This window comes from Paramisgurnus dabryanus, chromosome 1 (genome assembly GCF_030506205.2).
Source record: "Paramisgurnus dabryanus chromosome 1, PD_genome_1.1, whole genome shotgun sequence".
Classification (NCBI taxonomy): Eukaryota; Metazoa; Chordata; class Actinopteri; order Cypriniformes; family Cobitidae; genus Paramisgurnus; species Paramisgurnus dabryanus.
This window is the reverse complement of record NC_133337.1, coordinates 30,209,204-30,227,164: the sequence shown is the minus strand read 5'-3', so window position 1 is coordinate 30,227,164 and position 17,961 is coordinate 30,209,204. Positions and strand designations below refer to the sequence as shown.

Below are 17,961 nucleotides of genomic sequence, written 5' to 3'. Positions count from 1 at the left end.
CCAAATGCATAAAATGCTTTTAAAAAACAGGAATTTATGTACATTAATTTATGTACATTTAATATTTTTACTCTTTTCTGGTTATTGTTGCACATGTAATATCTCTTACTCTAGTAGCATATGGTATAAAACTTTTGACTATTAATGTTTTGTCTTTTTCAAAATCAAACTTGTTAAACCAAATTTACCAGGCGTGTCCTAGTTGTTTTGATGATGTGTTAGTGGTTTGTTAGACTTTATCTTAAAAGGTCACTTTATGTGATATACAGTATGTCACGTTATTATACTTTTGCCCCAAAATGACGAACTAAAGTAGGTACCTTCAAAATATGTAATATGTACAGAAAGGTGTCGGAGCTCATCTAATGACCAAAAAACTTAAATAATTGCAGTTTAAGGTCAAAAACAGAATACGACATACATAAAGTCGCCCAAAAAGTATCATTACATAAGCAAATGCCACGAGCATTATTTGTGTATGTAAAATTTGTGTTCACAACTCAAAAGTCAGAAAACAATTCTTCCCAACGTCGTGCATATATAATTTAATACATTAAAACAAAATCTGAAAGCAAGTTAATAAAAACAAGCCACATTGCCCTGTAAATTGCATTATGGATGTTTTTTTATTTTGCTACATGCTACAGCATGTGTAACTGGCTCACTGTGTATATATGAAAAATGAACGCACCACTTCCGTTTACATTAGCCCCTGTCATCCGGAAGGGTGGTACCTGCTCTACTTCTGCAAATACAACGTCTTGTGTCGTCTTGTGCCAGTCACGTCAAAAACAACATGGATATGAGAGGTTGTTTAGTCTTGTCCACGGACTTTTGATATTTCCTTTATCCTCACCTGTACCTGTCAGGTAAAACTTTGTAGGAGTCAATCTCGGAATCGATTCCTTCAGAAAGATTCAAGTACGCAAGATTCACGGTTTGGTCCTTGTCGTAACTTGCAGGTGAGCGTTTTCTGGTCATTTAATCAATTTGCACCTGTTATGTTGAAAGTATGCGCTGTTTTTTGCTATTTTACCACAACTTTACCAGTTTAATATTGTAACAATCGGGGTGTTGTGTTATTGATAGACAGGTGATATTTGCGGCGCGTAATTGTGGCGTCTGTTCAACATTAATGTGACATTGGGTGGTTGTCCTTTCATTGAGCATTTACACGCTTTTTCTTAGTGCTTTGTTAGATATTTTGTGATTGATTTTTTGTATATTTTATGTATGTAGACATTTAAGCTTTATTGTGGACAAATTCCTCATGTAAGGTCAGCAAACTGATTTATTATTAGGATCCCGCCTACATCTCTATCTTGCAACGTGACCTTATAGCACTTGATTTGCTTTGTTCCTTATATCAGTGCAGAATCAAAAAATAATGTGTAGTATTTAGATTGAACTTCCTGAAATCTATGACAACTTCTTGTCAACTTCTTTTAGAAAGTAAGTCATTTAGAAAATGAAATCTCATGACTGTTTAGTAAGAGCTAAGATGAAGTTTCACAGCCTTATTTTATTTCTGCATAGTCCAATCTGGGCTGCCATGAAAACACCCTGGCTAAAATGTTGCCATGAAAACAATTAGAAACCATTAAATAAGTTCTAATGGATTTAATGGTGATAATTGTTATTGGTTTTAATGAAACTATTTGTAATGTGTTGGATTATTTTAAATGGGAACCAATAGTGAACCATTAAATCCAACTGGAATAAGACTGAAAACACACTACATAAAGGAATTGGTATGGTTTTAAAGGGGACATATCATGAAAATCAGACTTTTTCCATGTTTAAGTGCTATAATTGGGTTCCCAGTGCTTGTATCAACCTAGAAAATGTGAGAAAGATCAACCAAGTAACTTAGTTTTGGTAAACCATTCTCTGCAAGCATGTGAAAAAATAGTTAATTGAAATTTTGCTCCCCTTGTGATGTCAGAAGGGGATAATACTGCCCCTTAATCTACACTATCCAACCATGGCACTGCCATTTAGTGCAGATATCAGCTCATTTGCATTTTAAAGGACACACCCAAAAACGGCAAATTTTTGCTCTCACCTACAAATTGGCATTTTTTTTACAATTATTTAAATGGTATTTTGACTAAAAACGTGCTCTGGAGACCCGAAAGATTTGGTGCGTTCACGTTTGGCTCTCATTGTGCTCCGTCATGTTGTCGTTTTATTTACCGAGGTAACATGACCTCCTCGCTCCTGAGCTTTTTAAACCGAATACCTGCATACTTTCTATTTTCCCACGAGCACCTGCTTTGATAGCAGAGATTTGATTGAAGACTCGGCAAAGGCCGGAGGGCTCACCTCGTGTCACATTTATCACCGCACTGCTTTTGTGCTAAAGATTTCTTCAACCTTTTGCCCTGTACTCGAGTGAAGCATTTTTCAAACCTGTTGTAGCCTATGACAGCGTCTTTTTGTACCATCAACTTATAAAGGATGTCTTTTACTATTATAAATAACAGTTAAATTCCTACTTTTGCAATTATCTTCTTTTAAACTAAACTTTTTTTGCCACAGCTCACACTTAAAGAACAACAGTTGACCAAAATCCCACCTATTCGGACCGTTTTCCAGCATCATGAGTGGTCAACCACGTAGGATTCGTCTGAAGCCGTGGCTGCTGGCACAGGTGAACTGTGATTTAAGGACATTGCAATAAAAAATTAGATTGTAGGCCAAAAAAAGTTATCTTAAAAAAATCATCCCATTCTGTCATTATTTCTGTCTTTTATGAAAGAGAAAAGGAGATTTTTTAATATAAAATTAAAAAAATTTGTATTCATTTTATCCATCTGTAAATACCTGCACCGCATGAGTTTTAGCCCAATTAAATTCTTTCTATTAACGAGAGCCCCTCCCCTAAAACTACCTGCAGATGACTCGCATGTAACAGTTTAAGTTAAAGATCATTTTAAATATTGACTTTCTACATTAGTTAAGTAAACAATCTTCACTCCACCAGATTAACAGTGGGAAATACCCAGGGTTACATTGGCTCAATCAGGAGCGCAGGTTGTTCCGGATCCCGTGGAGACATGCCACCCGTCATATGCCGACGCTGGAAGAGGAAAACACTATTTTTAAGGTGAATACCCGTGCTGTTTTGGTAATTGAATAAAAAACCTTTTCTGCACTGCAAGGACATTGGCCCTAGTTCATTTTCTCCCTTTTTTCTGGTATCTTATAAACTTATTAATGCCCAAAACCCTGTTTTATCCCTACTGCTTTATATAATCTTTTCATAAACGCAATAAATTCCCCCATAAATGCGAGTGCTAATAATGGAGTGCAAATCTTTATACTAAAACACCCTGCAGTTTCACTCGTACTTTATTACTAATAACGAAAGAAAGTGATTGATTTACATGTCAACTGTAGTTGCTTCTTAAGAGGTGTTAAATATAAAGCAAATATCAAGTCATGTCCGTTGCAGTTAAATCTGTATATTTAAAGCTTCCAATGAAATGCTTTCAGTAGAATTTCATCGGCCGCTTTAGAGAACTAAAAAGGGATTGAGTTTCAGTTCCACTTGACTTTATTATTGCAAACTCGAAAGTTAGAGGAAGCACAGACTTTTGTATGTCTGCTAGCTTTGAGGTCCATATGGTAGGTCACTTCTATACATTGACAAAAACACTTTTTAAGGAAGTTCAGAAAAGCATGGTATTGTAATCTAACTATAAATATAATCGTCCGTCACTTCTGTCCCATGACAGTTTTTGATCCAGGGTTCCCACGGGTCCTTGAAAGTTTGTGAATCTGGCCCTGGAAAGTTTTTAAAAATATACATGCAGATACAGGTCATTGAAGTGGGAAAAAATCCATATTATTCCCTGTGTAGTGTAGGATAATATCAATATACTTCCTGGCTCCCGCATCACCCTGTTTTTGTTGTTAAGCCTCACCATTGGTTGAATTTGATGTACATTCAGGCGCACTTACCCCTGTGTACATCCGGGTACTGGACCTCGAAATTCTTTGAAAGTTCCTTAAATTTGAAGTTAACCCCATCGCCTCACTCTCACGCCTCAGATACATCAGGCTTTTATTTCGAGCACGCCAAATATGCTTTATTATCATATTTGATTACATGTTAATGTAAAGTCGTGAACAGATATATTTTTTTTAAATGTGAAAAAGAGCAAGATAAAGCGAGCATAAATATACTGATGACTCATCATGCACTGCCCAATCAAATGCTTATAACAAGAGCCCCTCCCCTAAAACGAACATTTTATGATCTGGAATGTGATATAAAGCCTAGTTACTGTTGAAAATGCTGTGATATGCCTTTCCTGTGTTAAAATGCATTAAAAACATTTCAATAGCATTGAAAAACGAAAAACATATCCAAGCCATCTGATTTACCCTGGTTGTCTCAGCCATTACCTCTCAATCTTTCCATTCATTGTGGTCTCTACAGGCTTGGGCTCTGGAGACGGGTAAATACCAAGAAGGTGTGGATGAGCCGGATCCAGCCAAATGGAAAGCCAACCTCCGCTGTGCCCTTAACAAAAGCAGAGAGTTCAGGCTTCACTACGATGGCACCAAAGACACCCCAGTTCAGCCCTATAAAATCTACGAGGTGTGCGACCAGTCAATCAATGGAGGTAATGAATGCATGCGGTAAAAATACATTGACCCAATGCTTCTTATTATATGCTATGCTCTGATATAAATAATAGTGCTGGGCAAAGATTAATCGCAATTAATCGCATACAAAATAAAAGTGATTTTTGGCATAATATATGAGTATGTGCTGTGTGTAATCATTATGTATAAATAAATACACACACATTCATGTATGTATTTAAGAAACATTTACATGTTTATATATATTTATTTATATTTTTATATATTCTATATTAAAAATAAATTAAAAAAAATTATATATAAGTAAAACAATTCTGAAATTAATATATGAATGTGTGTGTGGTTAAATATACACAATAATTAGACACAGTACACGCACATATATTATGCAAAAAAATCACTTTTATTTTGTATGCGATTAATCGCGATTAATCTTTGCCCAGCACTAATAAATAAACAGCAAAATTAGCCCAAAAACTGTAGGAAAAGCTGTTTTTGTACCACCACTGTTTGAAATAATAAATAGAAAAAAGTAGGGATGCACCGATACAAAATTTCTGTGCCGATACCGATATTCAATTACTTGCATGACATGTACCGATACCGATAGTTTTGCTTTTAATTAATTGTTTCAAATTATGTTGTGTTTTCCGCCCCTTTTTATTCCTAGAATTGTTTTTAAACAATCGTCCACCTTTCGATTGTGGGAAAAATGTATTTTATCTACCGATACCGATTATAGGCCGATATATCGGTGCATCCCTAAAGAAAATAACATTCAATGGGATTGCTTGTGAAGAGATAGACGAGCCTTTAAATCAAGTATTTTCTCGATTTTAGATGCAGGAGAGGATGAAGAAGAGGAAGTAAGTGTTAAAGAGCATGTTACATTTAAATTCATAACACTATTTTCACGACTGTCTTTATATTAATTCCATTTTTTTATTTCAGCTGACAAATTTCGTCAATCTCACCATTGGTAAGATTTCTTCAAAAGAGATTTGGTATTTCTACCGTTTTCTGGACTAAATGTAAATTCTTGAATGAATTTCTTTAAAATGAGGGGGGCTCATTTTCCACTCCCCTAGAGTTAAACATTTGATTTTTACAGTTTTGGAATCCATTCAGCCGATCTCTGGGTCTGGCGGTAGACGCCTTAGCATAATCCATTGAATTTGATTAGACCATTAGCATCGCGGTCAAAAATGACCAAAGAGTTTCGTTTTTTTCTATTTAAAACTTGACTTTTCTGTACTTACATTGTGTACTAAGACCGACGGAAAATTAAAAGTTGTGATTTTCTAGGCAGATATGGCTAGGAACTATACTCTCATTCTGGCGTAATAATCAAGGACTTTGCTGCCGTAACATGACTGCAGCAGGCGTAGTGATATTACACACTGCATGAAAATAGTTCCCATGGTTACTTTCAAATAGCGGAGATCGGCTGGATGGATTACAAAACGATAAAAATCAAATGGGGGCCATGAAATTGACCCTATTTTCAAAAAAAGAGCATCCCTTTAAATGAAATATGTAAACAACTTTTTTGTATGGGGCTTGTTTATCATCAGACCCTAGAGCTGGCGAACCTCCCAGCTACCCTGCGTACCCTCCCAGAGTCGACGTACCTTTCACTTCTATCGGTGGCGGTATTAATCCCGCCCACCATAACCGTCCAATCAACCTCTTAGATGTTGTCCATAATAACCCCAACGGAGCTGCTCCTATGGCGTCACATCTTGCCCAGCCTCCTGAATTTCCCAGTCACCCGATCAAAGTGGAGCAAGGGACGTACGGCGGGGGACTTGGGAACGATCTTGTAATGAGTTCTGCGGGCATCCCGCCACCTGTCCTTCAAGATGTAGTCACTCATCCTGTGGACACCCCGATGCAAGAGGTGCCGGCCCAAGTTGAAAACCAGATCAATCCCTGCATCGCCGAGTTGCTGAGCAGTCCTCACATGCTGCCCTGTAAGATCTTAATTCTTTGTTGTGCAATTATGGACGATTAATGGTGTGATTTAGCTGACATGCCTAATGCTAATAAACAACCTAGTCCTACCTGATCTTTTGTGTAATGCTGATGTTAAATGAAGGTGTGTACAAAACCACTAATAGCCATAATATACCATTACTCATGTCTGACTAATGCTCACCGTGGCCGTGTTGAAATTTCAATTGTTGGATTCGTTACTCATTCCTACTGCTTTTCTTTTCCACCAGTAACGGATCTTGACATCAAGTTCCAATACAGGGGCCGAACGGCCGGTTCCCTGACCGTTAGTAACCCCCAAGGTTGCAGACTTTACTACGGTAACCTGGCACCCACACCGGAGCAGGTGGAACTGTTCGGTCCGGTCACGCTGCATCAGGTTCTGTTTCCCGGAACCGCGGATATCCAGAACGAGAAGCAGAGGTTTTACACCGATCATCTGCTGGATGTGATGGATCGAGGGCTCATTCTGGAGATCAGGGGACAGGATATTTACGCCATCAGATTATGTCAGTGTAAAGTGTACTGGTCTGGGCCAGGCGTGCTGGAGCAGGGTCCGCCCAATCCCATCGAACGGGAGAAGAAGATCAGGGTGTTCAGCCTTAACAACTTCCTCCATGGTGAGATGAGATAAATATTAACGTATAAGTTTGGATGAATTATGTAATCGATCCGAGCATACTGTAATGGTTCTGTATTTGTGGTAGGTCTCATTCTGTATCAAAAAGGGGAGACGCCCACTCCTCCTCCTTTTGAGATCTTTTTCTGCTTTGGCGAGGACTGGCCAGATAGGAAACCAAAAGAGAAGAAGCTCATCGTTGTCCAGGTATTAAAATTATTATATTCAAATAAGTGGAAGTATACTAGTTGTCTGTTTAAGCAATGAGATATGTGAGATTTGTTTTTATGGTAAATGCACGTTCCGTTAAATGGTATGGTGCTTGCAACACCAAGATCATGGGTTTAATCTTAGAAAAACACACATGCATGTCCCAAATGCATTAAAAGGGACTTTTTTAAGATGTAAAACAGATCTTTGGTGTCCCCAGAGTACATCTGCAAAGTTTTAGCTCCGAATACCCCACAGATCATTTATTATAGCATGTTAAAATCGCCACTTTGTAGGTGTGAGCAAAAATGTGCCATTTTTGGGTGTGTCCTTTGAAAAGCTGATGAAATGCAAACACTGATCACCACAATGGTGTTTGTTGAAATTGAAACTCAGTCGATTATTTTTCTCTCTCTGCACTAAATGGCAGGGCCGTGGTTGGATAGTGCAGATTAAGGGGTGATATTATCCCCTTCTGACATCACAAGGGGAGCTAAATTTCTAATTTTTCACATGCTTGCAAAAAATAGTTTTAACTTTATCACATTTTCTGGGTTGATAAAAGCACTGGGGATCCCAATTATAGCACTTAAACATTGAAAAAGTCAGATATTTATGAAATGTCCCCTTTAAAGGGATAGTTTACTGAAAAATAAAAATTCTGTCATCATTTACTCACCCTCACGTTGTTTCAAACTTATAAAGGTATAAAAAACTTTTATTATGAAGAATGTTTGTAATCAAGCAGATCTGGGGCACCACTGACTTCCATAGCAGGACAAATAATACAATGGGAGTGAATGGTTCCCCAGATCAAAACATTTTAAAATATCTTTATTTGTGTTCAGCAAGAAATTTGTAGATTTGAAACGAGTTAAGGGCGAGTAAATCATGACAAAATGTTCATTTTTGTGGACATGTACAACCATTTTAATATATTTTTTTAATCAAAAATTAATTCAGTCTAAAAAGATGTTTCTTGATATGTAGATTTTTTTGCACCCTCAGATTCCAGATTTTTAAATAGTTGTATCTCGGTCAAATATTGTTCAACCATAACAATACATAATTTTCACGTTATCTAGGTTGATACAAGCACTGGGGACACGATTATAGCACTTAAACATTGAAAAAGTCAGATATTTATGAAATGTCCCCTTTAAAGGGATAGTTTACCGAAAAATAAAAATTCTGTCATCATTTACTCACCTTCACGTTGTTTCAAACTTATAAAGGTATAAAAAACGTATATTTGAAGAATTTTTGTAATCAAGCAGATCTGGGGCACCACTGACTTCCATAGCAGGAACAAATAATACCATGGGAGTGAATGGTGCCCCAGATCAAAGCATTTTAAAATATCTTTATTTGCGTTCAGCAAGAAATTTGTAGATTTGAAACGAGTTAAGGGCGAGTAAATCATGACAAAATGTTCATTTTTGTGGACAACCATTTTAATATATTTTTTTAATAAAAAATTAATTCAGTCTAAAAAGATGTTTCTTGATATTTAGATTTTTTTGCACCCTCAGATTCCAGATTTTTAAATAGTTGTATCTCGGTCAAATATTGTTGAACCATAACAAAATATATATATTTTTTTATAATTTTCACTTTTTCTAGGTTGATACAAGCACTGGGGATCCCAATTATAGCACTTAAACATTGAAAAAGTCAGATATTTATGAAATGTCCCCTTTAAAGGGATAGTTTACCAAAAAAGAAAAATTCTGTCATCATTTACTCACCCTCACGTTGTTTCAAACTTATAAAGGTATAAAAACCGTTTATTTTGAAGAATGTTTGTAATCAAGCAGATCTGGGGCACCACTGACTTCCATAGCAGGAACAAATAATACCATGGGAGTGAATGGTGCCCCAGATCAAAACATTTTAAAATATCTTTATTTGTGTTCAGCAAGAAATTTGTAGATTTGAAACGAGTTAAGGGAGAGTAAATCATGACAAAATATTCATTTTTGTGGACATGTACAACCATTTTAATATTTTTTTTTTTATCAAAAATTAATTCAGTCTAAAAAGATGTTTCTTGATATTTTGATTTTTTTTTGCACCCTCAGATTCCAGATTTTTTTATAGTTGTATCTCGGTCAAATATTGTTCAACCATAACAATACATAATTTTTTTCAAATAATTTTCACGTTTTCTAGGTTGATACAAGCACTGGGGACATGATTGTAGCACTTAAACATTAAAAAAGTCAGATTTTAATTATATGTCCCCTTTAAAGGGATAGTTTACTGAAAAATAAAAATTCTGTCATCATTTACTCATTGTTTAAAACTTATAAAGGTATAAAATATTTATATTTTGAAGAATGTTTGTAATCAAGCAGATCTGGGGCACCAATGACTTCCATAGCAGGAACAAATAATACCATGGGAGTGAATGGTGCCCCAGATCAAAACATTTTAACATCTCTTAATTTGTGTTTAGCAAGAAATTTATACAGATTTGAAACGACTTAAGGGCGAGTGCATCATGACAAAATTTTCATTTTTGTGGACATGTACAACCATTTTAATGTATTTTTAATAAAAAATTAATTCAGTCTAAAAAGATGTTTCTTGATATTTACATTTTTTTTTGCACCCTCAGATTCCAGATTTTTAAATAGTTGTATCTCGGTCAAATATTGTTCAACCATAACAATACATCATTTTTTTCAAATAATTTTCACGTTTTCTAGGTTGATACAAGCACTGGGGACACGATTATAGCACTTAAACATTAAAAAAGTCAGATTTTAATGATATGTCCCCTTTAAAGGGATAGTTTACTGAAAAAGAAAAATTCTCTCATCATTTACTCGTTGTTTCAAACTTTTATAAAGGTATAAAATACTTATATTTTGAAGAATATTTGTAACCAAGCAGATCTGGGGCACAACTGACTTCCATAGCAGGAACAAATAATAGTATGGGAGTGAATGGTGCCCCAGATCAAAAAATTTTAACATCTCTTAATTTGTGTTTAGCAAGAAATTTATACAGATTTGAAACGACTTAAGGGCGAGTAAATTATGACAAAATGTTAATTTTTGTGTGAACTATCCCTTTAAGGACATGTACATAATCAACTAATAAATTATAATTTCATTCAGTCTAAAAATATGTGACCCTGGACCACAAAACCATTATTAAGTTGCACGGGTATATTTGTAGCAATAGCAAACCATAAATATATCAAATGTATTTATCATTAGTAAAATGTGTTGCTCAGGACTTCATTTAGACACTTTAAATGCAATTTTCTCAATATTTCGATTTTTTTTTAAATAGTTTTATCTCTGCCAATACTAACAATGCATCAATGGAAAGCTTACCTATTAATTTTTTAGATGATGTATAAATCTCAATTTCAAAAAATTGACCCTTGTGACCATTTTTGTGGTCCAGGGTCACATGTAGTGCCTGCCTATAAACTAAAGTTAATACATGGCCTTTATTTGTGCTGTGCTTTGATATACACAACAGCCAGATGAACATATACCATGAAGCCGGTTTAGTTAGTTAGCCAAGTAAGATTAGGATTAGTTTGTGCAAATCCAGGGTTTTGGGTACCATGAAAATGGCTTGTTCCAACAACAAGGCATGTTCACACTGGCTTGGATTTGTCAACCAGAGACTAATCCTGTAACCCAGAGTTTGTTTAACCAGGTGTTACAGCAGTTACTATATATTTTAGCATGGTTGAAGGCTAACCAATCAGCATTATATCTTCAGGATTTGAAAGACAATCACACATTTTTTTTTCTTCATCTAGGTCGTTCCTGTAGTGGCAAGAATCCTTACGGAGATGTTTTCAGGCGAGCTCTCCTGGTCTACAGACAGCATTCGGTTGCAGATCTCCAATCCTGACTTGAAAGATCAGACCGTGGAGCAATTCAAAGAGCTCCACAGACTGTTGCAAAGCCAAAACGCTCAACACACCTGGCCACAAAACATCCACTAACTGGGACTTCACCTAGAAATCACCATTACTCATCGCTTCTCTACTGAAAGAGGAACACGTTTTGGCATTTTTCCACGACGTTACGCAGCACTAAACTCAGAGTTGGAGGTCCTTTGAACACTGGAGTGTATATATATATATATAGGTGACCTAATGTCTGCCTTGCTAGAAACACAGCCAAAAGCATTTCTACTGGAGATCGTTTTCCACCCATGAATTTGTTGTTTGTTTTGTCAAGTGTTTAATGTTATATTTCAATAAATACCATTGCAGTATTTTAAATGATTGCTACTGGCATGATGTTTTCACTTTATGATTCGGATGATTGTTCGGGCATCTACTGAAGACGTCACAGTAGCATGCAATAAAAGATGCATTAATAAGTTCAAACCCAGGTATACTTATACAAGGTTCCCACACTTTAGTTAACTTCAAATTCAAGGACCTTTCAAGGACTTTCCAGGTCCTAAATGTGGGGACACATTTCAAGTGAGAGCGAGGTTACATCATGTTACCTTTTAAGATATATTGTTACAAGAGGGAACTCGTGCTGCGTCGCTGCGGTGACACTTTGGGGACGCCTCCACGGGCAAGTAAGTGCGTCTGAAATGTGTATATCAAATTCAACCAATGGTGAGGCTTAAAGACAAATACAGGGTGACGCAGGAAGTATATCGCTATCTGAAATCTTGCTAAAGACGGCGTTACAGGGAACAACAGTTGCATAGAGATGTTTTCATGTGTCAAACACATTTATGCAAAAAAGCATTTTGGTATGAATCAACATTTGCATACAGAAGATATAAGCATTTAAAGCGAACAGTTTAGCATGTGTGCTTAAATTTTTTTTTTTTATGATATTATCCTACACTACACAGGAAATAATATGGATTTTTTTCCAAAAAGCTTCTTGCATAAAATAGATTCAAGCACTTTCAATGACCTGTATCTATGTGTGTTTATTTTCAAAAACTTCCCAGGGCCTTGAAGTTTTTCCACAGATTTACAAACTTTAAAGGACCCATGGGAAACCTGCTTATAGCTTGAATGCAGATTAAAGTAAACGTAAACGTGAATGGATCTTTGATCCTGAATAAGTATTCCAGACAGCAGATGATTCTGGGCCAGATCCGTGCCAAAGTCAGCAGCTCCGGCCCGGAGTCTGATATTCAAAACTATGTCATTCCAGCGCCCTTTATACCATAGAGCTGGCAGGGTTAAGCTGACCTCATCTTATATGATCCTATAAGAGCTTTGGTGGTAACGTAAACCTGTTGAACTTGAACACGTACAGCTGTGTATTGGACAACATAATTCAATCAGCAATTTTGGTAGGCGAAGGGAGGGTTACCTGAGGGATTATCCGAGCAATTCTGAGAAATACGATTGCAGAGCGTTCTTAAAACCTCGGTTAGGACGAACAATAGAGGAGGGTTCGAATTTACCCGGTGACTCAGAAAAACCAGACCTGAAGGGCCCGTGTAACTTTCTTAAAATGAAACCTGGTCAAACAGGTTCTGAGAGGTGAAGGAGTGTAAATCTGTTCGCATCCAAAAAAAAAATGATACAAGACAACAGGTTGGTTTGTTCCTCACAATGTTTGATTTATTTGTTTGCACAATGGCGTCAACACGCTCGGAGGATGATTTCAGCGTCTTTACGGTGCCATGTGCCAAGATGGTGACAGAACAAAAAAAAAGCACCTGCCAGTCCACTCCGTATTTTACAGCATAACCTGTACGAATAAAATTCCAGCCAACTTTAAAAAGGTCAAAGGTGACGCCAACTCGACCGGGATTCTCCCTCCGCAACGTCCCGTAGGCTTTTGCTGCTTGTGACAATCTTTAGTTTGGTAATCATTTTTATGGCACCGACAGCAAAGCCATCTCTACACACAAGTTCATGAAAAATAAATCTCCATTTGTTTTTAAAAACATACAAGTCTTTTTTTAATGATGCATTACGATTTGCGATCAGCCGCGTCCTCGGTTCGCCTTTCGTCGATGGATCCCACCAAAAACCTGACGGACGCAGACTTTCATCCACGTTTTGAAATGGGCGTAAACGCTTTAATGTCCGAAACTTTGTCACCCCCTAAGACGCAGTCCCTTCCAAAACCCACCCTCTCTCTTGCTTTAGGCTGGCATCAGTGTGCTTGCGAGGGGAATGTGGGGATGGCTTCTGTCTTTTGACACCCATTAGGCAATTTCCTGAAACCCTGCCGCTCCAAAGCTCCGATTGTTTGGCTCACCGTAGTGCCGAGGCCCCCAAATCCTTCATGCAAGAGTTCCCTTTAGTTTCTCAACAGTGGTCAAACATGGCTCCCCCTTTGCCTCTACCTCCAAATGTTCGTAAAACAAAAAATCCGACCTGCGGGGAAAACAAACAAAAACGTGTGTGAATGATTTTATATTCTTCTGCTGGATACAATTCATTTCAAAGATAAACATTTCTAGCCACAAAACCATAAGTCATAAATGGCACGGGTATATTTTTAGCAATAGCCGACAATACATTGTACAGGTCAATTTTTTATGCCAAAAAAATCATTCGGATATTAACTCTTTCCCTGCCATTGAAGAGTTATCTTGTCAATTAAGTGAAAACGCTTCACTGCCAATGATAAGTTTTTTACGGCAATCCATATTTCTGCTATTATCCACTAGGTGGCGCTCTTACCCAACTTATAAAACAATAAAATATCCACTGATCAAAAAACAGTAAAAACTCTGTGTATGTTTTGATCATCATTCTGATTCTGATCTCTAACAAAAATGGCATTCACAAAAATGCCTTTATCTCAGCTTTTTGCTCAAAATTTGGTATTTTTGAAGAAAAGTCATTCATATTTGAGAGGTGATAAAAAGATAACAAATGAAGATAGGATGAAACTTTTTTTTGAATGCAGAGGGTCTGTCCTTTCATTTGATATATTGTATGTTTATATATTTAAAGAATTTAAAGCAAAACACCACAGTTTTTTCTTACCTCAACTTGGATGAATTAATACATACCTATCTTTTTTCAATGCATGCACTTAGTCTTTTGAACCGTGTGTCGTGAATATTAGCATTTAGCCTAGCCCCATTCATTCCTTAGGATCCAAACAGCACTTACTTTGCAGCATAGATCTCATTTTTATCATCTTTAAAAAAAATATGGCCACGTTTTATTTTGTGCCACCATACTTACTGGTGTAACTACTCATGTAACAGTTTTTAATTAAAGAAAACATGGAAGTGTTTGGTGGCTTCAAAATTCATCCCTGTTTGGATCCTAAGGAATGAATGGGGCTAGGCTAAATGCTAACACATTCACGACACTCTGTACAAAGATTAAGTGCACACATTTAAAAAAGATAGGGATGTATTACTTCGCCTAAGCTGAGGTAAGAACATAGTAAAATATTGAAAAACTGTGTTGTTTTCCTTTTAAGGCATTAAACTTTTGTGAAAATCAAAAAATGCTGGTGCCGACTAATATGTTATATGTGTTGCTATTAATAATATGTGTTGCTAAGGACTTAATTTGGACAACTTAAATGGCAATTTTTTTTCCAATATTTTGATTTTGGACCCTCAGATTTTAGATTTTCAAACAGTTGTATCTCGACCAGATATTGTCCTATCCTAACAAACCATACATCAATGGAAAGGCTTATTCAACTTTCAGATGGTGTAAATATCTCAATTTCAATGACTGGTTTTGTGGTCACAAATGATCATTGAAAATTCCTTTCCTTAAAGGAACACGCCAACATGTTGGGAATTCAGCTTATTCACCGTATCCCCCAGAGTTAGATAACTCCATGCATACCTTTTTCATCTCCGTGCAAATATTTTCGTATTTATGTGTTGTGATTTGTATAGTCACACCGTGTACAAATAGCAAGGTCATATGAGACACTCCCATCTTTTAAGAGTATACACACCGGGAACTATATATAGATCTGCACAACTCTGACCATACTCTCTGTGAGAATATAGTTCCCAGTATGTATACAGTTAAAAGATAGCGGTGTCTCAGATGACCTTGTTAATTGTACACACTGTGACTATACAAATCACAACACATAAATAGGAAAATGTTTGCGTTATTTTCTCACTTATTGGGAGCAGTATGCTAGCTGGAGCCATTCACTTCCAGTCTTTGTGCTAAGCTAAGCTAGCGGGGGCTGCGTCAGACAGAGTTACAGCATGGGCGGTGATGAAAAAGGTATGTATGGACTTATCTAACTCTGGGGGATACGATGAATAAGCTAAATACCCAAAATGAGGGGGGGGGGGGGTTCCTTTAAAGCTGCAATCCGTAACTTTTTGTAAGTAAAAAAAATCAGTTTTTGAGCAAGTGCATAAAAAATCTGTGGTGCAAAACGATTTAATCTTACACTAATTCACAACGGTAAGCAAATAATAATGTATAATATGATTTGATCTGTCGAGTACAATTTCATTGGAAAGTCAGTTCGGGTCATTTCAACCCATATAAAGATAAATACGTAAAATAGCCTGCAAGTGCATTTTTCAAACAGAGATGGCGATATAGAGGCAAATAAGACTTCATTAAATTTCCCAATATTCTAACAATTACAATTTTAAAAGTGACATTTCACAAGATGTAAAATAAGTCTTCAGTGTCTCCAGAGTGTGCATGTGAAGTTTTACACTTTATAGGTGTGACCAAAAATGTGCCATTTTTGGGTGTGTCCTTTAAAATGCAAATGAGCTGATGAAATGCAAACACTGATCACCATAATGGTGGTTTGTTGAAATTGAAACTGAATTGTGCTGTCAATAATTTTTTTCTCTCTGCAATAAATGGCATTGCTGTGCTTGAATAATGCAGATTAATCGGTGATAATATTATAATAAGATCCCTTTTCTACATCCCATAGAGAGAGAAATCTGAATGACCTATTTTTTCATATGCTTTGTTTACCAAAACTTAGTTACTGGGTTGATCTTTTTCACGTTTTCTAGGTTGATAGAAGCAATTATAGCACTTAAACATGGAAAATTTCACGATATGTCACATTTAAAGTTCCCTGATTTTCACTCCAAACATGCTTCAAGTTGTTATTCATCGATGGTTGTTGGACATTCATTATAAAATAGCAACCAGTCCGATTGTGTACACGTTTCAATAGTGTTTATTTAACGTGCTCTCTCACCTGGCTTTGCAGCATCAGCAGGAACAAGACAGCTATCGGTACAGCCGAGTGAACTCTCTTATCGCCCAGCAAACCTGTTTACATTCCTCTGCGCTAAAGGTGCGAGACGGATAGATAAGATGAGAACAGAGAAAACAGAGATAGGGTGAACCAAGACATCAGTCAACCGATGTGACAATTTTGAATTACAAAACATAGATATCAATTTCTAAATAAGCAGCGAACGTGGGTGACTAATAACTGGAGTCGGTCAGATTTTGTGTGTGACTCATGCGGCTTTGTATCAAATCTGGCATCCGTGTGTATTCTCAGGTCGGGGCTTGTCGAGGCATCTCCTCGAATGAGATACTTCAAACTCCTGGACGACTGGTTATGTGTGCATGTTTAGACTTGCCGAGCTAAAAGATCTGAATGCACAATACCTCAAAAGACAAATTTGGTCTGTGCTGATTTGAGATAAAATGATCCTGATACACAGCTGCATTCAAAAGTTAATGTCAGGTATAGACGAACTCACCTTGTAACCTGCTTATGAAATTCGGTGAGCTGCTTGTGTGTGACTGATATAGCGCCCCCTGCTGTTTCTTTTGGTAGACCTTTCAGTGCAGCCTCCAGCCAACGGCAAAACGTCTACAAACACAGAAACCAATGATACCCAAAAATAAAACTCAAATTTAAAGCTCAAGAGTGTCTACACCCGCAACCGTTAACTTACCGGCCGATCAAAGATCATGATCTCCCATAGGACCTCGGCCACGTCGGGCAGGGTGTAAGGCGGCAAGCAAAAACAGCAGGCGTTGACCAGCTGAGTGACCAACTGCTGCCCGTGCTGCTCCATGGCCTGGCCAATCAGGCGCTTTCGTACCTCGAAGTCATCTTCGTGCTGCAAGACAACATAAAGTCATTTACAGACTTTGCATACTCAAGCTCTTCTGATTGGTCGGTTTATGGTTACATCACCACTCACATCATTCGTGACCCCTGTGTGAATGAGGTCTCTGATGAACTTCATGACGCTGCAGTTGGCATCTCGATGGTCCAGGGTGATGGCAGCGATGGCGCACTGGATGATGTGGATAATAATACCGCTGCTTAGCAATGTGACCGGACTGCGTTGGACAAACCTGAGAGCGAGAGAACAGAGTGATTATTTTGGAGTCACAGTTTGGTTAAAAAAATGGATTTGTTTTAAATCAGTACCTTGTGACAAGTCTAAACAGGTCATCTACTGTGTCGGGGTGATTGCGTAGTCCATTGAGTTGCTCTAACAGCTGGAAGGTGGGCATGCAGAGAGCCTGCAAGTTTTTTTAAGTAATAATAATAATCAACAACGATTTAAAAATATATCCACATTTTCCATGAGGAATGTTGATG

General features: G+C 37.1%; 2 protein-coding genes across 3 annotated transcripts in view; one reads left to right on the top strand and one right to left on the bottom strand.

The window, feature by feature from the left end:
* The first annotated feature begins 722 nt into the window (after positions 1-722).
* Positions 723-11,689, top strand: irf5 (interferon regulatory factor 5). 2 transcript variants are annotated; one of them, XM_065284996.2, is made up of 10 exons: positions 723-962; positions 2,542-2,653; positions 2,987-3,109; positions 4,448-4,634; positions 5,458-5,483; positions 5,569-5,596; positions 6,192-6,590; positions 6,843-7,232; positions 7,320-7,438; positions 11,229-11,688. In XM_065284996.2, exons 2-10 carry the CDS (start codon positions 2,603-2,605, stop codon positions 11,415-11,417), a joined length of 1,512 nt encoding a protein of 503 aa, XP_065141068.1. In that variant the 5' UTR covers positions 723-962; positions 2,542-2,602; the 3' UTR covers positions 11,418-11,688. The 2 variants fall into 2 exon arrangements, with proteins under 2 accessions (XP_065141068.1, XP_073670623.1); XM_073814522.1 differs by lacking the exon at positions 723-962 and having other exon boundaries at positions 2,600-2,653; positions 11,229-11,689.
* A 1,307-nt stretch (positions 11,690-12,996) lies between these two features.
* Positions 12,997-17,961, bottom strand: part of tnpo3 (transportin 3) — a 24,961-nt gene continuing 19,996 nt past the window's right edge. Inside the window, exons 18-23 of the mRNA XM_065289827.2 lie at positions 17,788-17,882; positions 17,555-17,711; positions 17,303-17,470; positions 17,105-17,217; positions 16,588-16,680; positions 12,997-13,787 (exon numbers count right to left, since the gene is read on the bottom strand). Coding sequence (XP_065145899.1) covers positions 16,620-16,680; positions 17,105-17,217; positions 17,303-17,470; positions 17,555-17,711; positions 17,788-17,882 — 594 coding nt within the window. The 3' untranslated portion in view covers positions 12,997-13,787; positions 16,588-16,619. The remainder of the gene's footprint in view (positions 13,788-16,587; positions 16,681-17,104; positions 17,218-17,302; positions 17,471-17,554; positions 17,712-17,787; positions 17,883-17,961) is intronic.

What these genes read in the sequence shown, in the direction of transcription:
- irf5 (XM_073814522.1), top strand. Translation starts at nt 2,603, where the DNA reads ATGAGTGGTCAACCACGTAGGATTCGTCTGAAGCCGTGGCTGCTGGCA. An exon ending in AGCCGTGGCTGCTGGCACAG is followed by an intron (nt 2,654 to 2,986) that starts GTGAACTGTGAT and finishes TCACTCCACCAG; the next exon opens with ATTAACAGTGGGAAATACCC. An exon ending in GAGAGGATGAAGAAGAGGAA is followed by an intron (nt 5,484 to 5,568) that starts GTAAGTGTTAAA and finishes TTTTTATTTCAG; the next exon opens with CTGACAAATTTCGTCAATCT.